General features: G+C 47.7%; 1 protein-coding gene across 2 annotated transcripts in view; it reads left to right on the forward strand.

The window, feature by feature from the left end:
* Window positions 1–120: 120 nt before the first annotated feature.
* LOC144942963 (serine/threonine-protein kinase SIK2-like) overlaps window positions 121–24877 on the forward strand; it is an 86852-nt gene continuing 62095 nt past the window's right edge. Inside the window, exons 1-2 of one of the 2 annotated variants that reach the window (XM_078870029.1) lie at window positions 121–578; window positions 20702–20818. In XM_078870029.1, the coding sequence (XP_078726155.1) occupies window positions 288–578; window positions 20702–20818 (408 nt within the window). In that variant the 5' untranslated portion in view covers window positions 121–287. The remainder of the gene's footprint in view (window positions 579–20701; window positions 20819–24877) is intronic. The other variant, XM_078870027.1, reaches the window with a different exon arrangement.

Consider the following 24877-nt stretch of genomic DNA (forward strand, 5'->3'; position numbering starts at 1 on the left):
AGCACCATCACCCCCCACCACCACCACCCACCCCCCACCAACACCACCACCACCAACACCATCACCACCCACCCCCTTCCACCACCACCCCTTCCACCACCCCCAACACCACCCACCCCCCACCACCACTCATCCAATGCCTGCCGGCCACGAGAGGAGGCAGACGCAGCAGCAGCAGCGGCGGCGGCGGCAGCAGCAGCATCACTGAGCGAGAGAAGAGAGGAGAAGAAGAGAAGAGAGGGGAGAAGGAGGAGGGAACGATCGTGGTGTGTATCGTGACTCTTGGCATGCCACCGTGCGCTCGTCACTACAGGCAGCGAAGCAGCCTCCTCCTTTCATCCAGCAGCAAAGTCCAAGAGACATCATCATCAGCATCATCAGCAGCAGCATCAGCAGCATCATCAGCAGCTGCTGCTGTGGCTGTGGTCCCTCGGTGCTCAGTGACCATGGCTGGGTGCATGCACAATGTGCAGCTACGAACCCCCGTCAAGGTTGGCTTCTACGACATCGACGGGACGCTGGGCAAAGGGAATTTCGCGGTCGTGAAGTTGGCGCGGCACCGCATCACCAACACCGAGGTGCGTTGCGAACGCGTGGATTGGTGGTGGTTGTGTTGGTGTGTGTTGTTGTGTGGTTGTGTTGGTGTGTGTGGTTGTTGTGTTGTTGTTGTGTTGTAGGTCCTCGCGAACATCACTTGGCCATAATAGTGTGCTCAGGCCATGGGGTGTGTGTGTGTGTGTTGTTGTGTGTGTTGTGTGTGTGTTGTGTTGTTGTGTGTGTGTTGTGTTGTGGTTGTTGTGTGTGGTTGTGTTGTGTCTTGTGTTGTAGGTCCACAACAGTGTGCTCAGGCCATGGGTGGGGGGGTGTTTATGTGTGTGTGTTGTGTGTGTTGGGTGTATGTTGTGTGTGTGTTGTGTGTGTGTTGTGTGGGTGTATGTTGTGTGTGTGTGTATGTGTGTTGTGTTTGTTGCGTGTATGTTGTGTGTGTGTTGTGTGATGTGTGTATGTGTGTTGTGTGTGTATGTTGTGTGTGTATGTGTGTTGTGTGTGTATGTGTGTTGTGTGTGTTTGTGTGTGTTTTGTGTGTGTTGTGTGTGTGTATGTGTGTGTTTTGTGTGTGTTGTGTGTGTGTGTGTATGGTGTGTTGTGTGTATGTTGTGTGTGTATGTTGTGTGTGTATGTGTGTTGTATTGTGTATGTTGTGTGTGTATGCTTTGTGTGTTGTGTGTGTGTGTATGTTGTGTGTGTGTGTCTATGTGTATGCTGTGTGTGTGTTGTGTGTACATCGTGTCGTGGCCGGACACAACAACAACACCACCACCACCACACTCCATTCCCATTACACTCCTCGAGCGCCGTGCACGTTGACAGCAGCACTTGCCCACAACGGCCTGTGTGGGCTATACGGGGGATCTTTGCATTTGTGTGTCTCTGTGTACTTATTGCGGATGTATGTTGAACTTCTTTCGCACGCTACGTAGCCAACCGTGTCAATCTATCTGTGTGTGTGTAAGTCTGTGTCAGTGCCGGCCCGAGCCTCTTGGGGGCCCTAAGCAGAATTTGATTTGGGGGCCCCCCTCCCACCACGCAGACTCATCTGTGCTAGAAGATTATTGACACAAATGTCACACTATAATGTTATAGCGAATATTATAAACGAATACAGTGAGGTTATGTATTAATAAAAAATAAAAACAACACTTAAAATACTTCACTCTTTTATTAAAACTTCTGAATACAAACGGTCACAAAAAACATATTAAATAAATTATTTGCAAATGTGCATTAAATGTGCAATCTTTTAAATAAAACCAAAATAGACAAACATTAATCTAATCAAAAATAGAATGTTACAAAAAAAAAGATACTTAAATAATGAAAGCAAACATAAGAACAGCAAGGGTTCAACAATGTCAACTGTACAACAATGACCTCAAAATCGTTCCTTCCTAGCTTTTCTGGAGGCAAAGTCACTAATGACATCATTGTATGGTATTGCTTGGCCAACTTTGTTATTAATACTAATGACTGCAAGTCCACTTAGTCTTTCCTGGGCCATTGATGATCTCAAATATGTTTTTATCAATTTGAGCTTGGAAAAGCTCCTCTCTGCTGAGGCAACTAACATGGCTTTGGTATATTTTCTCATAAAGATCAATACCATCGCTTGCCAAAGATCTTAAAGCAGAGACCGCACGTGCTTTGCCTATGAAGCTGGAATATTCACTTCAACACAAACAGCAATGCTAGCTAAGCTTGTCATCGCTGTTTTCTCCAACTTAAACCGATATCTATCAACGTGAAATACACACCTACTACCTAGATAAATGTATATTAATAACATTTCACTGTTGTGGCGGGGATTTAGCTCTGGTGCGTTATATTACCACTTTTATGGCTTATAAAAATATCATGAGTCATGACTAGCTAGCTGCTTCCTCAAGTGACGTGAGCACAATTTGTGCTGCTGCTGCACAAAACATACTGTAAATAATAATGCAAACATACCTTTATCTCGCTCTTTTTTCTCCTCCTCGGTCCTTTTCTTTTTTCTTTTTTCGGCACCAGAGGGATACGTCCTTTTTTGTGACATGGCTTAGGCGTATTTATTATCGTGACGTACAATTGCGCGCACCTGCCCGCGCCCGCGCCCGCGCCCACGCGAATTGTCAATGAGCCGTGACATCCGTGAGCCGTGACAAAGCAGCAGTTGTCGACAGAATTTTCTTGTCTTGAATCATTTATTCATTCATTCATTAATTCATTTATATCACTTGTTTAAGTTATTTAATTGTAAAAAAAAACGATTCGGGGGCCCCCTGGTGGCCAGGGGGCCCCAAGCAGCCGCTTAGTTCGCTTATGCCTCGGGCCGGCCCTGGTCTGTGTGTTTGTGTATTGAGAATTGTGTGTCCGCGACTGTGCATTATTTGTCTGTGTGTACAGTATTTGTCAGCGTGTATTTGTTTATATGTGTGTATGTGTGTCTGTGTGTGTCTGTATGTGTGTGTCTGTGTGTGTCTTTGTATGTCTGTGTGTGTCTTTGTATGTCTGTGTGTGCATGTGTGTATATGTGTGTGTCTTTGTATGACTGTGTGTGTATGTCTTTGTGTGTATGTCTGTGTGTGTATGTACGTGTGTCTGTATGTGTGTGTCTTTGTATGTCTGTGTGTGTATGTACGTGTGTCTGTATGTGTGTGTCTGTATGTGTGTGTCTGTGTGTGTCTAAGTGTGTACGTCTGTGTGTGTCTATGTGTGTGTATGTGTGTGTGTGTCTATGTGTGTGTGTCTTTGTATGTCTGTGTGTGTATGTACGTGTGTCTGTGTGTGTGTATGTACGTGTGTCTGTGTGTGTGTGTCTGTGTGTGTCTAAGTGTGTGTGTCTGTATGTGTGTGTGTGTCTGTGTATGTCTGTGTGTGTCTGTGTGTGTCTGTGTGTGTCTGTGTGTGTCTGTGTGTGTGTCTTAAGTGTGTATGTCTGTGTGTGTGTCTCTGTGTGTGTCTAAGTGTGTGTGTGTGCCTCTGTGTGTGTCTGTGTGTGTGTCTCTGTGTGTGTCTAAGTATGTGTGTGTCCCAAGTTTCGTTTTAAATCGAGCAGCATTGTTTACATGAGCAGCATTATTGTGACGCTATCCCATTGCATTCCCCTTTCCGTGCAACTCCTGATCACAACAGTGAACTTTACTTTGTTTCAAGTTACGGCCGCGTGTTGAATCGGAGCATTTTTTTCGGTTGTAAGAGAGGTTTTGAGAAGAAGAAAAAAACATTTGGATAAATGAAAATGTAACGCGTAACGCAACGAAACACATCTGTTACCCAACTCAAGATCATGATAACGTAACATGCCTTAAAAGAAAAAATCTCCCCTAAATAAATACATGTTCGGACGCATTGCATGATGTAAATGTAGAATTTTGTATTTGTATTCGGTTTAAAAAGGTTTCAATGAATGGAAACCTCTGCTGACTGATGGACACCATAAATGTATAATATATGTAGAGCTAAAATGTTGTAGGGGGAAAAAGTCTCCTGGTTTTGAGTTCTTTCACTCAGAATTCATCACGAACAAAATTGATTGACACGTTTCTCGTGAGAATTCAGGGAAGTTTGTGGGGTTTGTTATCTTAGCTAACGTGGACGAGTTGAAGATACCTCCTTAAACTGACACCATTTTTGCAAATCAACTTGTTTTTTCTCCTGTTATTGCTAACAACTCATCTTTCCTGCATGGCCATCGTAACACGCAATGTGTTACAGATTGTAACTTTCAAATTGCCATTGGTAATCTTCACCCATCAAATGATGATGCCCCCTCTACAATGATGATGGTCTGGGTGACAGTCATCTCACGGTGACGTTTGTATGACAGCAAAGACAAAGATCCCCCATATAGCCTTTAACGGACTGTTGGGGCAAGTGCTGTTTGCGAGCACCTATGAAGGCCGACACGGCACGCGAGGGGGGGGGGCATTGGGTGGCCAGCACCACGCCCGGCCGCCTTTGTCTCGCCGATGGCGATGTTTTTACGCACCGTACCAGGTACAAATTTGAGGCTGAGTCGACCTAGGGGAGGCCCAGGGCCGGTTCAGATAATCGTCACTGGGTGTTGGTGACCGTGAGCGTGAATCGAACTCGGGTGGCCAGGTTCATAGGGCAGCGCGCTACATGCTACACTACCACACACAGACACACACACACAGACACAAACACAGACACACACACACACAGATAGACACACACAGACACACACACATAGACAGACACACACACAGACAGACACACACACAGACAGACACACACACACAAAGACACATACACACAGACACACAGACACACACACAGATAGACACACAGACACAGACACACAAACACACACACACACAGACACACACACGCGCGCACGTGGTGGGTTTGTAACAACATTACTGTTAATAAGATGATGCTTATTTTCGCTCCAGTTATAGGTCGCAACAACGGCAAGTTATACAGACACCTCGTTTAATGCTTCTGCATTGACGAGTCTCGCAAAGCACTTTGTTATTATACCTGGAGTACAGTCTATTGTGAAATAGCAATCATGCGACTTGCACATCCAGTTTGCCATGCCAACTTGTCTTGGTTTACTCGCATAAATCCACAGGAATTCGAATGTCTAACTTACTCTTATATTTAACTCTGAAAACAATAACAGACCGGAAAATATTTTTTTGTATGCATCTCTTGTAACACACGTGGGCGCGTGTGTGTTTGTGTGTGTGTGTAGTTTTGTGTGTGTATATTATTCTGTTTGTGTTTTGTGTGTGTTTGTGTAAGTCAACCCATGGCACCTGGGTCTGTCCCGTGACCTCCTGCCAGCGGGCGTTCGACACTTCACGTGGCCTTTAAAGTGCACATAGCCTGGCACAAGCGTCGTGGGTATGTCACCGCCATTTAGTGGCGAATGACAGTTGTGTATGTGTTTGTGTGTGTTTTTGGGTGTGTTAGTGGTGTGTGTGTGTGAAATCAGTGGATCATGAATATGTGGTCAGTTGTGTTTCTTTATGTGTGTAATGTCAAACGCAGCAGAGCGTTTTCCAGTGCGTCTTTGAAACCGCGACAAACACCGGCGACACAAAACGGGGAGCCACTTTTGCCCGCTTGGCCAGCCTGGGTGCCGTGTAAATTTTGCCAGGGGTCAGAAAAAAAAATCTCAATCCGCCACCGTTTGAGGTTTAGCAACCAACGCATTCCAAGTGCACGCATTTTTGCCAATTTACAGGTAAGCTGTGCCTTTTTATGGCCGCCCGTACCCCTCGCTTTGATGGCCCAATCCCAGAGTACCCTTTTAGGATTCGTGCGATGTATGGTAATGATTGCCGAAAACGTGCATTGTACGGCCACTCCTGTTCGGTCAGCCCCTTTGCAAGTGCAATGATCCCCGTGTTTCTTGAGTTCTCACCGGGTTAAGCAAATAAACTTGAACTTATTGTTTGCTAATGTCCCAGGGTCGTGGTTGTGTTGTGTGTAGGCCTGCAGGCGGATTGGAGTGACATGCCACGGTCTGGATGCTAAACACTTATTTTGTGCAACTTTTCCGAACGCATGTAGCAACCTACAGCAACTGTTGCGTTACATATCTTTGGGACCTTTGTGCCAGTATACAAAACGATGAAAAATAGGTGTTAATAATGTTCAAACGCCAAATAGATGGCTTTTATAAAGGCATCACTTCTGAATTAACCACACATACTTGTGGCAAAACATGCACGTTGCGTTAAAGTGATGTTTGAATGTGCTTTTAGTTTGTTGTCCTTACCTGGCAACTCTCGATTAGCACGGTTGGCTACGTACGGAGCGAAAGACGTTCAACAGACACACACGTGCACACAATGCGTGCAACTTGCCTTAAGCGTAATTTATTAGTCGTACGGGCAAGCATTTTGTGTTTGCCAAAATCACACATTAGATAAACATATTACCATCAGCATCATCATCATCATCATCAAGAGCCATTCTCTTATCCACTGCTGGATGAATGCCACCGATCTACCACTCGTGAACAGATCGCTCACAAAAAGCGATAGGTCTGCATCAAGCTGGGCTGTTTGTGAATGGCAGCCTTGTTGTGTATGCACAGGTATTGCAATTGTTGTTTATGTATGTATATGGATTAGTCAATTTGTGTACAGCTTGGCCATACTGTCATGAAGATATCTATTATATAATAATAAGCCCTTAACAAGGCAAGTGACATTTTCTCGGAGATGCTGGTGGCTTTTATTTAGTCAATTAATTACTTTTGCTTAATTCGTCTTGGAAACCAATTAGGAATGCATCGTTGGAGAGATTAGCCCTAGAGTTGATTGTAAGGCCTTGAAAACAGCCTCCGCTCCACAAAGATTAAACACCAAAGCATAAGAAACGAATACAAAATGAGGCATGATTTAAGAATTGCTTCAGTGCGATCTCTTTGCAGAAATAAAATAGGAAGAGTAGTCGTTTGTACTTGACCACACTAATTAGTGTGTGGTATACACGGAGGCAAATGTCCAATGCATCATCACCATCATCGCGAATTTTGCCGTGAGAGTCCACGAAACCAGATTCTTGAGTTTTTCGCCACAGTAAATTCAACTCGCTCGCCTCTGGCCATATGGACGGCGCTCTTTTTAAAAAAATAAAGTATTTACAGTGGCATAACGACGTTACGCAATCATTGCTTTCCCTGCTGACGGATTATACTGCCATGGAACTTTGCTCTACGACGGTGCAGCCGTGAAGTCAGCCCCTTCTTGTGTGCGGGGAGCGGTAGTGTAGCAGGTAGCGCACTTGCGCTATGAACGCCGAGTTCGATTCCCACTCACTTGCCAACGCCAGCGACAGTTATCTGAGCCGATCCTGGGCCTCCCCTAGGTCGATTCAGCCTCAAATGAGTACCTTGTGCGCTGTGTAAAAAACATTGCCACTAGGAAGACAAAGGCGGCCGGGCGTGGTGGTGGCCACCCACCCCCTCGTGTGCCGTTCCGGCCTTCATAGGCGCTCGCTAACAGCATTTGCCCCTACAGTTTGGTAAAGGCTATACGGGGGATCTTTGTCTTTGTGGAGTGTTTTTGGGAAGTTTGCCACCCCCCCCCATAATCGAGTGCTTCATGCCTCATCACCCCTACTGAAGGTGCTTGCCCTGTGTGCCTGTCACGGTGCCGTATGTATCACTAGAGTTGTGCGTGTTGTTTTATTTCCACTTCTATTTTTTACCGTCGGCCCCGTTTGCCTGCCTGCCTGCCTACCCTGCCCTGCCCTACCCTACCTGTCCATCAATTTGGCCGTCGGTCCGTCTGCCCATCTGTCCACAAAATCTGTGCCATTAGCCGGCCCTAAATCTGCATGTCTGCCCGCTCCCATCTGCCCGCTGATTCCCTCGGCTGTCTGTCCATTTAACAGCCGCCACAGACATTGGGGGATGGGGGTGGTGGGGCTCTCTACCTTTGAATTTTAAAGGCCGCGTAAAATCTCCGCTGTCTACCCCATGATGCGGCATGCATGCTCGTGTGGTCAGTTGGACGATTGCCGTGGCCTTCCAATGACACCGACATCACACTGGCTTATTATCAGCATCATCATCATCACCATCATCATTTTACCATGGGCCATGATCAGTCTACTGCTGGGTGAAGGCATTGCCAAGCTCATCTTCACCGCTGATGGTCCTGCATCGTAACCGCAACTGCCCAGCATCTGCGCATGAGCCACATCGCGTCGCTCCATCTCCACGGCGGAGACGCTCTCTTGGGGGTTGTTTATTCCTCTGCCTTCCGCTCGGGAGTTATCATCGCCCACCGGGGTCTGCAACCAGCATAAGTTGCGTGATATTAATGAATGAATGGATGCATGCGCGTGGCAAAAGTACAACTTTGAAACGGGATGGAAATAAACATCCATCGGGGCAGTCAAGCCACCCGGGCGAAACACCAAAATGTCGAGTCCGGACAATGTGTGAAAAAAGTTCACAATAATTAAACGCAGATGTGCCATTGCAAAACACAAGAGTATCGACGGCGTTCGAACCATTATGCCCCGTAAATGTTGAGCTCGGGGGATTTCTTTCGGGCGGGGTGACGGGACAATGCATCGGAAGACGAGCAGTGCTCCTGTAAAGATGCGTCCTATAAACGCGGCGTCGCGTGCGTGCGCCTTCGTGCGTCCGCGTTGCATCTCACGATCCCAGCGACAAAACAACACGCGCTCGCTTGCTGTGGCGTCAGCTTAACCTAACGAGCTGTGCAGGCGGTGCAACTGCGTACGCTGCCCACGGGCTGGAGGGGGCACAGAGGCGTGGAGAGCTACGGAGAAGGGGGGGGGCGGGCACGTTTGGTGGGGGCAGGATGGCCCCATTTTATTCTTTGCACGAGAGTGCCGTGCCAAGCACGCTACTACACCACTCGCTTGTGTCATCAGGGATGTCCACGGGGGGGGGGGTGCGGGGCCTGGGGGAAATCACACTGGGGGGGGGGGGGGCTGTGAACCTTGCGCGAGAACTCGCCTTGGTCGACTTAGCCTAAAGAAGGTTTGTTCACACTCTTAGGTTTTTTCGGTAAAGTCACGTAGGTAAAAATTAAATAATAAAATAATTGTAGAAATAAAATAATAAATCACGACGTTTCGGAGGCAACACAAGTCTCCGTCATCAGGTGGGACCGTCACAGCTAAATGTACTGTATCAAGTGAGGCAAAATCCAAGAGACAAGCTCTTAAATACAAGTCGAGGGTTTGTTCCGCCACCTATGAACGTAAGCGCTGGAGAGACAAAGGCGACCGGGCGTGGCTCAGACCACACCGACTTCTTTTGTCCCGTCTCGTGTCTCGCCTTCAATAGGTGTTTCCCAACAGCACTCATCTCGGACTGTGAGATTTAAGTGGATGTGGGACCTACACAACCTTTGTCTCGTGTGCGTGTGCGCGCGCGTGCGTGTGTACCTACGCACGCACGTGTCACTGACGCAAGTGGCCGTAATGTCACACAATCCTGGAACAAAAATCAACACGATGTCACAACAATTAAAGTGTCACAAGCGTGTTCCTTGCCCCCTAAGCACCCGGCGTTATCGCCTCCAAAACCAAAAAACACAAAAGACAAAGCTCCCTCGTATCGCCTTTAACAGACTCAATCACAATCAGAATATTTAATCCGATGAACTATGAAGCTATTTTTTCACAGATGCCCAGTAGGGATGGGTCAGAATGTTACGACAACAACAAAAATACAGAAACACGATAGAAGTGCAAAGTATAGGAAAGATAAGCAAATCACAAAAAACAGACTCGATTATAGAATGCAATGAAGCATTGAAAACTGTATTTTCTTTAAAACTAAACACTTTTTTTTTATTTTACCAGGTAAGGCTCACTCAGCTGTTAGCTTCTTTTTCAGAAGCAACCTGGCCACAAACGACAGCTCAACGAAGTGGCTTGCCATGTGGAAATGTATAGCAGCCAAAGACTCCAAAAGGCGTGTTTCTATGTGTCTGTGGTCGTGGTGGTAATCGGGCAAACACCTATGAAGGCCCATAATCAACGTTTTTGGGTTTAGATCACGTTATTTATAAATGTGTCGTAACCCTCCACCACCCAACACGGCCAATCAGTAAAAAAATGTCACGTTGACAAAAGACAAATAGTTCACTGCTTTAGCCCACCGGTGTGTTGAAGCGTGAAACCACAACATTTACAATTTGTCTTTTGTCAACGTGACACTTTTTTACTGATTGGCCGTGTCGGGTGGTGGAGGGTTACGACACATTTATAAATAACGCGATCTAAACCCAAAAACGTTGCTTATGAATAATATTGGTCGCGAAAGCCTACGTGTTAAACTGACCTATGGAGGCCGGCCGCACGGCTGGCCGGCACCACGCCCGATTACCACCACTAGCGCAGACATCGCCTACTTCACGCATCTTAACCTGCTGCCACATCCCCCATCATCCTCCTCCTCCTCCCCCCACTGAGCCGGGTTGGACCCTGGAGGAGAGGGAGGGGGGTGTTTGGGGGTCGTTCATTGACGTCAGTAATCGGCGCTACATTTGCGCTTACGCATGCAGGTTAAGGCAGAGCAGCAGCAGCAGCACCTTCGGTCGCATTGCCGTGGCGTGGTTGCTGTTGTTGCTGCTGCTGCTCCGCCTAAGGACCTGGCTGGCATGTTACGGGGCACGCATTGACGCATTCCAGCCGGTAATGAAACATGAAAAAAAAGGGCGTGCGCGCACACACACACATTGCGATACACCTAAAGTATGTGCATAGCCATGCCATGCGTTATGGCATATTCGCATGAGAATGTGGAAAATGTTGCGTTGGCTAGCCGCGAAACAGTTCCCACATGTTTGTAGGAAAAGGAAAAATTATTAATCGTGATAATGACCACTGCTGAATGATGGCATGCACCTTAACAGCAACCACCTTTTCCGCAGACGAAACGCGGGCATTTCTCAGTCGGCACGAGGTCTGCGATAAAAGCTGTGCAGTAGCACTGCGATAAAGTTCAACGCTAGACCGGTACCTAGCAGATCTCGGGTGCAGAACAATTCCTGCCACATGAACACACATGGCAATTACTGGACTGTCCGGGTCAAACCAAAACAGACGGCAATCCTATCGTCGTAATAATTATAAGCCACGGTCAGTCCGCCGCTGGATGGCAAGCGTGGAAGGAGTCGGGAAAAAAGAAATACCCTCTCGAAGGAGCTCACTAGTGGATAATACCTTTCGCCGATAATCCTTACTCCCTCCAAGCCGGCCTAGCGGCGTTCAGAAGAAAAAAAAAATCGAGTGTGAAATTAAGCCCTTCCTCTAACCATATTGTGATCTGCGTCATAGACTGCACAAGTTGCTTCGCTTGCGAACCTCGTTGGGGATTAATCTGCGGATTTGACAGCAGCGGCGGCAGATGACGATGATACAACAACACATTGGTCGTAGGAAAAAAAAAGTATTTAAAGTGGGACGTTTCGGGCAGTGGGCCCTTTCCATAGCGCATCAATGAAAAATGACCGTCGCCCGTAATGTCATCTAAAAATAGGGGTGTATCAAATGTAGCGTACGAATCCTCATTAGCATCAGCGAATTAACGTAACACGTCAATTCATCTCTCGTCTGTCACTGCGTCCACATCTCTCTTCTCTCATCTGTACCGCGTCTCTATTCGTGAACTTCATTTATCTTGTCTCACTGCATCTACATCTGTTCATAAATCTCCTGCCATTTCACGAGGAATGAAATTCCGTTTCGGGCCGTCAGAATCCCGTAAAACGTGTTTGCGGCTTCTCCTGACGCAGTCAGTGTAAAATTACAGTTGGTGCTTTACATCAACATCAGCCATACGCAGAAGAATAAACGATGGGTTTTAATTTTAATTCATCTAACTGCTAAGCCCTCAAGTATGTCTGTGCATTACGGTGCCACGGTGGTGAGATGTTAACTACCTCGCCTGGTGTACAGGAGGTCGTGGGTTCAATCCCGATCCTGACGCCTGCTGTATATTTGGAGTTTGCACGTTCTCTCTCCCTTTGATCGCGTGGATTTTTCTCCCGTTTCCTCCGGTTTTTTCCTCTCCACAATTAGACTCAACGTGCGTTTAGAGTATTCGGCTGCCATAAATTTCCACGTGTCTTTGTGGTTGCCAGGTCACTTCTGAAAAAAGAAATATGTAGCTCAGTGGGCCTTACCTGGGCTAAAAATATAGTTTAGTTTAAAAAAAAATACACAGTTTTCATTGCTTCATTGCATTCTATACTCGAGTCCGTTCCTGTTGGATTCTTACTTTTATTTTAGGGCTCTACTGGCCACCGGCTCCATTCAAAATTGCATCTCACTTGTCGAATCCCCTGCCACGTTGACCCGGTTACGACCGCTGCCACGGCGAATGCCTGTGCCATCAGCTCCGTCCGTGAAGGGAGCATCAGGAATGGATTAGCTTTCGTGCGGCCCGTTTTTTTTCCCCCCCTCATTCTGACCACATTTATTTAATACAGTGCATACTCTTAGGTTTTTTCGGTAAAGTCACGTAGGTAAAACATTTAAATTAATAAAAGTAAAATAAAATAAAAAAATCACGACGTTTCGGAGGCAACACGACAGCTGTCGTAGCTGTGACGGTTCCACCTGAAGACGGAAGCTTGTGTTGCCTCCGAAACGTCGTGATTTTTATTTTATTTTACTTTTATTAATGTTAATGTTTTACCTACGTGACTTTACCGAAAAAACCTAAGAGTATGAATCCTTGCAGTCACGAAAGCTTCAAATCTAGAATTAATACAGTGCACCGTTGGGTTATTTCATTTCTATTTTCTGCCCTCGCCCGAGTTCCCACCCTCCTATCGCCACCAACGCCGCTTCGCAATCGAGGCAAGATGTTTGGAGGGAGGAGCAGTGGCCAACCAACGTGGTGAAGAATGAAGTATGGGGTCATATAACCACCTCCCCCTCCTCCCAGATCCGTACTTCGTTGGGAGACCCTCATCCAGCAGTGGATTGACTGACAAAAGGGCTGGACAGCACGAGTGTATGGGGGATGGGAGTTGGCAGGGACATATTTTCTGGAGCTCAGCCCCGGACAGCTGCTGTTGAACTTAAGGCAACTACGGCTAAACGACATTTGAATGGGATCGTGCGTGGCAGGAATCGTTGAGTGGTTTTTTTTTGCGTTTAATATCCACACACGTTAAATGTCATTGGCTCACGCCACTCCGCTACATTCACCACAATGGCCCCAAACTTCCCTCCCCCCCCATCCCCCACTGATATTTAATTGAATCGCAACGGCCACAAATCTTTACGCCACCTCCTCGCTGTTCACACACAGTCGGCTGCTTGTGGTTTAAGACAAAGGGTGCTGATGGCAGGTGGGTGTTGAGAAAGGGCGACGGCTGACCTATGAACTTATATGTCACGGTTGGATTCCCACAACAGCCCTGCCCCCCCAGGCTAATTTTCGCGGGGGGCATTCGTGTTATTACCGCGTTAAACCGCGACCTGCGCTGTAAAGTGGATGTTGGCGACCCACTGACGTCATTCGCAAGAGTATGCCATTATGTGCCGCCACGGTTATGGCTAAAATTGCCACCCCCCCACCACCAACACCGCCACCGTTAAATTGTAAAAAAGTAATCGCAAGCGGTTACTGCTCTTGCGTAATTATCATTTATAGTGGCAGAGGTTTGCCTTGCAAAGCAAAAAATGCTATGCCTGCGTAGTTCAGCAGTTTGTTCAGGTGCTAAATGCCAATGTCGAGGTCTGATAGGCATGACAAGGCAGCTTCAGGAGAGAGTTTGTGTAGTTTGTTCTATTCCTCCTGCTCCTCCTCCTCCATTGAAGGGGCACAGAATGCAGTGGTTTACTGCATGGCCCACAGTTTGTGTTGCATGGCCACAATCGCAGCACTGTGTGTGGCTTGTGTCAAAAAATGTGCCCCCTCTGCGAAGGTTGATGATGTGCGGCATCGGCCTCTTGGCGTTTTCTGACGCGGTCGATGTTTTCCGCCAAGTGTCTTCGAGGAATGCCGAACAATAAATGCAACAAAGATCCTTCACAAATGTTTCTATTCGTATAGAGCATCTTATCTCACCGGTTGACTGCTAGCCCAGGTTTCCACCCTTGAGCTCTTGTACATGTAAAGGGCCGTTCGGGACACGCTATGCGAACTCATACAATTTATCTTTTTACAGATATCTTTAAAAAATACGGGTGGGGTGGGTGGGGTGAAAATAAACTTTCATTTGGTTTCATCGAGCCTTCCCGTCTCTTGGAAGTGAGTGTCGATTACTTGCAATGCCACGGTTAGGAAGGAAACGGAGACGGCATGCCACGATATCAATGCAAATTGTGTGTTTTTTTTTTAACTCGTACAACCCACGCGCACAGTACGTGCGTACGTCTGAGCCCGAATTTCAGCGCAATGTTAGAGGTCTCCCTAACGGTAGCAGCTGCAAAACGCAGAAGCAAGGTCATCATCGGACGAGCCCGATGTTAATGAATGTGAACAATTTCTGCGCACATTTTTACCACCCCACCTTTACCCCGTCGTATGAAAACCATCGCAAGAATGGAACAAACAGTGTCGATAAAATGCTATCCAAGGCGAATGTGGATTTATGTAGTGGTGTCTACAAAAATGCGACCACATCGCAAGAAGCCGCACGGAATCGGTGGGAATAATCCATGCGGACCATATGGTTGCGGGTTTTCAGATTTATTTGATTTAACACATTTGATAAAAGGTTACGCAAAACTAAGAAAAACAATCGTGCTGTGTGCCATCTTGGTTCATGCGATTGTTTAGCTTGTTTCGGAGGGGGCGATGGGGTTTGGAGTTGAGTATCCTGAAAAAAAGTTGATGACTCAAAATACAGCATGCATACGTATAGCTTTTCAAACCCACCCTAGCGTCAATGGAAGACTTTAAATGTCCACTTTTTAATTGAATCGTCTCCCAACAGATGGCAGCGGAATGGAATGAATCGAAGCCACACACTGGCAAGAAAAGCCTTCGTCCCGGAGAATTAAGATATTGTGAATCATCAAGGGGTTTTTTGCAGGGTGCCCCGCGGTTAGATGCGTGCAAGTGTGGATGTGTTGGTATTCATCCGACCCGAGTTTAGACTTTGCGGCTTCCGCTCAGGTGTGGACACATTTCCCGAGGCTTCGCGTTTAAAACGGCGGGCGGGAGAATAAACGCACGCTAATCGGGCCCCCTCCGTGTTTGAAATGTCGACATTAAAAATACAACGATGTTAAATAATGGTTGCATCGCAATCACTGCAGAGTGATAGTTCCTAGTTCAAAGCGAGGAAATAAGTTAACGCTGTGTAAAAATGTAATGGCGTGGAGCGGTGTTAAATCAGTTCGCTCACTGCAATATGAACCTGGCGACCTGAGTTTGATTCCCGGCCCCGGCTAACATCAGTGTGGTGAGTGAGGGCACTACGGTGGCGAGATGTTTACTACCTCGCCTGGTATGCAGGAGATCGTGGGTTCGACTCCAACCCTGACGCCTGCTGTATATTTGGCGCTTGCATGTCTCTCTCCCCGTGGTCGCGTGGATTTTTCTCCAGGTCCTCCGGTTTTTCGCTCCACACATTTAGAATCAACATCAACACGCGTTTGGAGTATTTGCCTACTGTACATTTCCACGTGATGATAAGCCACTTCGTTGAGCTATCATTTGTGGCCAGGTCGCTTCTGAAATAAAGAGTTATAGCTCAGTGGGCCTTACCTGGTAAAATGTAAGTTAAGTTTTAGTTTAGTGTAGTATATGAGAACTCGTCCTGACCCTCCCCCACTTACACCAACCTGCACTGACAAGTGGGTGAAGTATATTCTTGGTTCTTTCGGTAAAGTCACGTAGAAGGGAAATAACAAAATAATAAAAAACAAACATCATAAAATTCTCACGACGTTTCGGCCACAACGCAAGCAGCCGTCCTCAGGTGAAGAACAGGGCTGTCTTTTGTTATTTCCCTTCTACGTGACTTTACCGAAAGAACCAAGAATATGAATCCCTGCAGTCACGAAAGCTTTAAATCGGGTGAAGTAAAGTCAAACAACACAGATTTTTACAAGACCTGCCATGACTTTGGAAAGCCTAGGCCACCACTGGCTATCGGTTAGCGATAAACTCGCAGTGTTTTCATTCGATATTGGTTGGTAAAGCGCGATTACATGTATGTGATGAAATGCCAGTGGCTCGCCTGATGTAAATCTACACCCCGTGTTTATGTGGTGTTGCGACACCACTTTCTCAGCCTGCGCAGTTTGGAGTTGCGTTTCAGGCCTGGTACATTCTTGGGGTGCAACGATGCATCGATTCGTCGATTACATTCATTTCTGAAGACTCAAGCAACAACATATGCCAACGAGCATATGAACCGCATGCTAGTTCGATGTTTCGGCGAACCGGTGCAAACAAATCTGTACATACGAGACAGGAAAACAAAACCCGAGGAACAATACAAACAAGATGATAAAAACGAGAGAAATAAAATAAAATATTCTTGAAATGCGTCTCCATCACCGAATCTCAACAGTTAATCGAATTGTGTCAGCTTGTTGTTTCCTCCCCCATCCGCACCCCCAATGAGCACGGTTGGCTACATCCAATGCGAAAGAAGTTTCAACATACATATAAAAGGGTTAAATCTAACACCACCAGTAGTATAGTATATTGTACCCAGGGGGCTGTGTTGAACAGTGGTGGTGCGGTTTGTTTCAACATGGACTGGCAGCCCAGCCAAAGTGTTCCCAGCAATTGCCAGGTTGGCTTTGTAGGTAGTGGCTTTGAGCTCAAATGCAAGTGGGACTGACGGCTCCGGTTATGATTAAACGTGCCGCATGTATGTTGAACTTCTTTCGCGCCCTACGTAGCCAGCGGTGCTAATCGGAGGTGCGCGATCATGACATTCAGACCCTCTCTCCCCTACCAAATATTCAGAATCAGAATCTTGATTCAGACCGGAAGCATCCGAGGAGTCGTGAAGCTCTTTTTCACACATGTCCAGTATGGGCAGGGTGAGCAAGATACAGCAGCAGACAGCACACACACAACGATAGGGAGTGCAGAATAGAGCAAAAAAACTGGTAATCAAGTAATTAAATAGAAATAAATAATGCGTGCATTAATTCTATAGGTCCGATTTAACAAGCTTGGGCAAGGCAGCAAACAAACCAGTCCCAGGCTACAGCACGATAACACCACGCAGCCGTAGTTCCCCAATACAATGGCAGCATTGACATTGAACTATCGATGCTGCGCAGGTAATGATCAATGTTACAAATGACATTCGCAAATGTGTGACCGCTGCCATGTCCAGCACTAAATCTTTTGGTGAATAATTTAATCAAGTAATGAATTTCATCATTGCACCCCAGTTAGTCCATGCACAGCAAGCAAGCGCAAGCAAGCGAATTTGGCAGCGGCACAAATTGTTGATGGACATTTCAGACCACTGTGAAGATGCGGGTAATCATGACTATGGGGCCGTCCATAAATGACGTCACGCACCTGGGGGGGGGGGTCAGACATTTGTTACGATGCGTGATGAGGGGGGGGGGGGTGAGAAATGTGACGTCACATCAAAATGCGCAACTTTAAATAAATATAGACAACTCTTTCTACTTAATTAAATAGACTTTTTAATAAATGTTTTCTCCGACATCAGAGTGCAGCGCCACATGAAATACGCACTACAATGACGATAGTTGAAAGCGATTTGAAGCATGTTTTATTTTGGGGGGGGGGGGCAGAGCTTTGTGACGTCATATTTGAGGGGGGGGGTCTGACTTTTTGTGACGCCGTGTGACGAGGGGGGGGGGTCAAAAATCGTCCAAAATCACGTGACGTCATTTATGGACGGCCCCTAAAATCGTTAAGCGGATTTTTTTTTTACTTTTGCAACAAAAAATGTGAACTTCAGGGGGGATGGGTGGGTGGGGGGTGTAACTCGAAAATAAATCACGTGTCCACCCTTTTCGACAAAAGTCAGAGAATCTCACGAGATACTGCGGTGGTGTCGGAAGTCGTCGGACAAGGTTGGACAATTGGTGCATTATTCAGTTTTAAGTGTAAAACCATTTGACTTATTATTCCATCAACGATCCATACTTGAAAAAAAAACTCTGACCCCCTCCCCTCCTCTCCCCCCCTCCTTCCACCGTGTGTATCGTGAGGACGATTTTGAAATGTTTGACTGTGAGCTTGCCTATAATTTGTGAAAGGGCCCCCATGGAATGAGACGGTGACGCAAGCAGCCACATGCCAGCGTCGTACACTACACTCGACATGCACACACCAAGACAAGACAAAGGTCCCCCGTGTAGCCTGCACAGACTGTTGGGGCAAGTGCTGTTAGCGAGTGGCACCTGTGAAGGTCGGCACGGCACACGAGGTGGTGGGTGGCCAACACCACGCCCGGCCGCCTTTGTCTCCCCGGTGCCGATGTTTACACACACCGCACCAGGTACTCATTTGAGGCTGAGTCGACCTAGGGGAGGCCTAGGACCGGTTCAGATAATCGCCACTGGGTGTTGGCCGTGAGCGGGAATCGAACTCGGGTCGCCAGGTTCGTAGCGCAGCGCGCTAACCGCTACACCACCGCTCCCCACTCACGCACACTCACCCACCCACTCACCCTCCACTCACCCACGCAACCTTAAACACACATACACACACACACATGTACACACACGTGTACACGCAGACACACTAAGTGGCGGTGACGTCACCACGACGCTTGTGCCAGGCCATGTGCACCTTGAGGCCACGTGAAGTGTCAAACGCCCCCTGGCAGGAGGTCACGGGGCAGACCCAGCAGGTGCCACGGGTCTACTGACTGAGATGACTGGCTGATGCACCACCTGTGCCCCCTACTGTGCCAACTTACTGTGCTTTAGCCACCCGGCGCTCCGCTCGTTGTTGTGAGCGTCGCTCCTCCGCCCTCCGTTGTTGTTGGAGGGCGACTGCCTCCAACTGCCCAGTAGCGTCCTTCACGAGCCTCCTGCACACACACACACACAGAGACACACACGTGTACACATACAGACACGCACGTGTACACGCACGCACACAGTAGGTGCTGGCTCTGTGCAGGAAGGCTGTGAAATGAAATTGCCAAGGCACGACGGTAACACGCGCTTGCCAGATACAGCACTCCCCGCTTACACCGTTGCTAGTTGGGGGGGCATTTTTAGCATTCCAGCATTTCTGTGTTACACAAAATGCAATTATTAATTCACCGAAGTGTAATATTGCACGGGGAAGGAGGTGGGGGCCTTGGCGGTGTTTGTTGATTCCAGGATGTGTGGGTAATTTACAGGCCAGGATTAATGGGCTGCTCCGAGTGGGTTTTGTGGCCCCTGGCTTTATTCTGGCGAAGTGACCTTGGTGGTGGTGGTGGTGGTTGTTGTTATTATTAAGCAGACACACCACGGAGTTTCTCTGATTTTAAACAAAAAATTAAAACAGGCCTCCGTTGTTTCGCCCTTGGTGTGTCTTTGCTGAGTGGTCGTTCAATTTGGCATATTATTTTTTAATTGCTCTGCTACAGCTGACTACTATTGTTGTGATAATTGTTGTTGTTGTGTGGTTAATGTTTTGTGTTTGGTGATATGCCAGTAGTGAGTTTGATGTTTTCTTTATTTAAAATCTCGATTTAAAAAAAATAGAGAACGGTTAGGTTTACATGCCCTACTATGCATGTGTGCGAAATTGTAAACAACACAGCTTTCTTTACGTAAACAAACACGCGTTTGTGTGTGTGTGTGCGTGGTGAATGAAACCTTACTGTGCTCGATAAGTAATGTGTTTTTTTTCTCCTTTTGTTGGAGAGTCGGAGATATTTGTTGCGATAAACACCCAATTTTTTACATTGACTATGAACGGGTTTTTTGATTGGGCTGCAACGCGATTAGACTATAATCTGCCACTAATGGAAGGGCATACTTTCTTCTTATCGGAGGGAGCACCGTCTTGAGTTTATCTGGTAGACCGAATTGTCCGCTGTGCGTTCCACGGGCACCTTTATCTCTACTGTCCAAGACTGAATTCCAGCATCGTCATAATAAAAGAAATGGGCCATTGAGGTTTGTGTGGTGTGTTGGTTGGGGGGGGTGATTGCATTCGGTGACAATGTGTGAGCCATAGCAGGCTGTAAGTTTAATGACGTCAAGCCCCCAGACAGCAGCACCCCACCACCTCAGTGCTTGCGTACGCACGTGCGTAGGTTCGTATGGGCGGTAAAGACATAAAGATAACGAGACCTGTCAGTGTTACTGGAACACAAATTAACCCGTAAAAACAAAGTTTTTCACTATAAATCCTTTATATGCGTGCCATCGGTTTTATTTTATTATTCATTTCTGTTTTTCTTGAGTAAGAGTTTCATTTTCATCACGTTGGTATTTTAAATTAAATATGAAAAAAAATGTTTCCTAAAAAGTGGAACATTTTGGAAAAAAATTTTCACGAAAATAAATTGTCACGCACAACGAGTCTGTGTGCAAAATGTCAGCTTGATTGGATCACGGGAAGTGGATTAAAAAACGACCGAAAGATTTGCACGGTCGTAAGCGCGCAAGCAAGCAAGCAAGTGAACTTAATATAAAGGATTTAAAAAATAAAAAATAAACTCGCCTCTTGGTGCCCCCTTGTTTGTGCATCTCTCTGCCCTTGCTTCGCCAGGTCGCGATCAAGATCATCGACAAATCTCACCTGGACGAGGGCAATCTCAAAAAGGTGTACCGAGAGGTGGAAATCATGAAGCTGCTCACGCATCCGCACATCATCAAGCTCTACCAGGTGAGGATGCCGAGGGAAACAAAAGGGGATTTAGCTTTTTTGGGTGGGGAGGGAGGACGAATTGGATGTGTCTGAGGCTTCGGGGACTCCTGGCAGGAGGTGGGGAGGCGGGGGAGGGGTGAAAGGAAGGCGATGGTGATGGGGAAGGAGGGTAGTGGTGGTGGTGGTGGGGGTTGTGATGGTTACCCTGGCAACCGTTGCTAAGGAAACAGTTTCAGTTCCCACCCCCAAATGCGTCATTATTGTACTAAGTGGCAGGGGTTTTTTCTTCTCTTGCTTCCCTGTTTCACTTCACGGGGGACGGGAGGGTGGTGAGAATTCTCCGAGCCGTGCACTTTCGGCAGCTGACAAAAACTGGGGTTTCGCTGGTGCGAGTTACCCGCAAACACAGGCGCGCACCGGATTATACCCGCCGGAAAAGTTCGCTCGTTCCAAAAGCGTAAACATTCTATTTAACGTTTACCAAAAAAAAAATCGAAACGAAAAGAATCCACCCTTTGTGAGTGGCTTTCGGCGCAGCGCGAGAGGGCCGGGCGAGCGCGTGCGTGTGTCTGCGTTATGTTTTCGGGTGGAAGTTGTCCGTTTTATTTTATTTTTTTGCAACAAAAATAATTGGCTTCCAGCGATGGTCGACAAGCATTTTTTTTTTTGGCCACAGCTTCATGTGCCCCTTGTCGAAATTTGCAATTGCTGGAATCGTTATTGGCGGCTGCATTGTCACCGTTTGTACTCAAGTCGATTTTTATAATTCCACCTCTACCCCCCAAAAAAAAACATTTTCAGAAAATGTAATTTTGCAGTCTGCCACAGATATTTTCTTTTGGTATTGTAAGAACAAAAAAATTATTTTGTAAATAAATAGTTTTTATTGATCACAATTTATGGTATTATATCAGTTAAGTTGGCAAATGATGGTGATAAATATTCCTCAACCTATAAACTTTGAACATGAAAAAGTCTTTCAACAGTCATCATTATTTCTGTGCGTTTGCAATCGTAACCCCCTAAAAACGCACAAATAAATTAGGCTTAACGATCAGGACCTGAGCACCATTCCAACGAGACTTTTCACATGACAACTATAAATTTATAGCCAGCGTTTTGCTGTGCACGGAGGTTTGCAAATACTGCCCTTAGTGCGACATTGCAGTGCTATCAGCAAGATCAATCCTTCAGTGCATTTGCTACGAACACTTTTTAATTCTGAAGCAGACCCAGCATTGTGCCGTTCTGAATTGTTTGCCGACACCTAAGTGGTGGCGACGACTTGCGGGAGGCTTTCATCCAGCAGTGGATGGATCGTGGTCGTCGTCGACGACGACGACGATGTTGACGAAATAAGTTGCATCGTTCTCCTTTCCGTCGTTTTTTTTTCTCTCTTTCATTTTGAAACTTGCGGCGGTTTAAAAAAAAAAATAGTAATTTTATTTTTCTACGGACCGTAAACGGAACACCTAAATGGGTATTATTTTGGTCGAAACGAGTTCCTAAGTGAATGCCGGAGTGGCTCCCCAAAGGGAGCATGCGGTGAGGGTGGCAGTCAGTGAGGGCAGCAGAGCCGGGCCTGTGTTCTTTAGCCGTCGAATGATTTACTGGGTGTCGGCCCATTGGCTTAGTGTCGTAACCTGATCGTTGCCCAGTTTGACGTCAATGTCTTCGGGATTCTCATAAATAAACAAACAGATTTGGCAAAGCCAAGCGTGGCTGAGAATGTGAGTTGGGTGGGTGGCTGGGGGGGGAGGCGGCGTGCGGTTTAAGGTGGGGGCTCGAGGGGAGATTGGGCCTGTGGGCTTTGGGGAGTGATGGGGGGGGGTGTGAGACTGCACTGCCACCCAGACACTCTGGGGGCTTGGTGAGATCTGGTTGGGGCGGGGGGGGGAATGGGGGGGTTAGAAAAAGAGATTGCAAAACGTGAGGCAGATAAGAATGTCTGACTACACCACCACCGTGCTTGAATGTTCTAAGAAGAACAAAACATTAACAATAATCAAGAATGATAATCGCAGCGTTTTTGCAGTCTTAATTCCTTCGTTAGCTGCAGGCTTGAACAAAAAAAAAGGAATTACAATTGATGCTCTGTCAGCTTTACGAGCGCTGCGATGCCATTTTGCAGCGAGCAAAGTGTGCCACACGCCGGCAGTTGTGCCACATGCCGGGCGCATTGGCCTGCGAGGGTGCGTGTTTGCAAGATGTCAGCGGCGCGGCTATCGAGTGTGCAGGCGGTGCAATTGCACCCGACCCACGAGACGGAGGAACCCAGGCCAGAGGTTGCAACCGGGTACCCGATACCCGTACCCTACCCGATACCCGGCTACCCGTACCCGGCCGGGTACGTACCCGGCTGGGTACGGGTACGGGTAGCCGTTTGCAACCCTGGTGCGGCCGGGTACGGGTACGGGTAGGCTGTGAGTCACTGGTGAGTAACCGTTTGTCACTCATTTCGGGTAGGGTACGGGTAGGGAATGGGTACCCGTACCCGGCCGGGTACGGGTATGGGTACCCATTTGCGACCCTGGTGCGGCCAGGTACGGGTACGGGTAAGGAATCAAAACCCGTTTGCGACCTCTGACCCAGGCGCTGCATGGGCACCAGGGGGCCCATGCCAACCACCGCTATGCCTCGGCGAGATGCGCACAGTCCGTACAGCTAAAGTGAGAACGCCGTCGTTCTGCTCGATGTGCTGTGCTGCTGGAACGCAGCTTTGGTACGATGTTGATGACATCACCAAGCCCAGTCCGTCACCTCCCGTCCAGTGGCACAACTTGCAAACGGAGCCAAGAGTTTATTCGGCGAAACTTATTTCGCGTTACCCGATGAGTCGAATAATCGAACCGATACAAATCGGTAAATCCATGGATGACTTAAATCATCGGATGGCCGGCCAGCCAGCTCTGTCGACGCCCGCGTGTGCCCGCGTGCGTGTGTCCGCCAGCAGTGCTGGAAGAGGCGTGCATGCGTACACGTGAGTGTTGCCCAGCTGACGTACCAGGAGAGTAATGCGACCCCCTCCTTCCTGGTCCCTTGACGTCAGTGGCCCCTTCCTGCCTTGGCCGGGAGCCAGACGGCACACACACAGAGAGAGCGAGAGAGAGGGACGACAGAGAAAATGCTTCGTGTAATAACTGTTTAGAGGCGTGCGAGAAGGGCACACGCTCCAACGGATGCGCGCACACACACATGCGCTCGCTTGTGCGTGCTTTTGTGCGTGCACGATCACTCGGCTCGCTCGTGCTCGGCACGCATCCGCCGCTCGCTCACTGCCCCACGGTTACGGTGGGACGGGTTGGACCCCTGGCTCCCGATGCACAACCACCAGCGTTGTAAAATCCGATGGATGAAACCCAGCGGCGTATGGTGCAGTTGTTGGCATGTGGGCCCTCTAGGGCTCGGAATGAAATGGGACCCCCCCCCACCACCACTCCCCGTCTCTCTCGCTCTCTCTTCGTAGCTCGGCGCTTTTGGGCTCCTCTGGCCCGTGAGTCCCCCAGTTGCAGTTGCACCGCCTGCACACTCGATAGCCTCATCGCCGATGAAAGCCTCGAGAACAATGAACAAATACGTTGAGATTGTTGCCAAAAAATATTGCGTGAGTTTTACAACAAAGAACCCCCGTGGCTATGCAAGCACAAAGAGAAACGGGACTTCTGATCAACCAGTTTATTTCTACGGAGAAAATAAAATGTGTTGCGATTACTCTTTCTCGACGTAAACCACAATGAAATGGACATCAACCCGTGGAAACGTCTTGACGTAGCATTCCCCTTCAATGCGAACACGCAGAAACATGCAAGCGTGTCCGCTAATGCTTTGGTCTGGCATCCACCGGCGCAAACGCGCCAGTGGCAATTGATATCTACTAAAGCACGGCCTGGGTCACCCATAGGTTTGACTCACGCCACTTGAAATGAGTAACTGGTGTCGTGTATTTGACGTCAGCCTTGCAGAGGGGGAGCGGGTAGGCGGAATTGGGGGGGGGGGGTGGTTGAAAATGCAATGGTTAAATTTCGATTTTAAGCTTTCGTGACTGCAGGGATTCATCTTCATGGTTCTTTCGGTAAA

Source organism: Lampetra fluviatilis, chromosome 29 (assembly GCF_964198595.1).
Source record: "Lampetra fluviatilis chromosome 29, kcLamFluv1.1, whole genome shotgun sequence".
Taxonomy (NCBI): Eukaryota; Metazoa; Chordata; class Hyperoartia; order Petromyzontiformes; family Petromyzontidae; genus Lampetra; species Lampetra fluviatilis.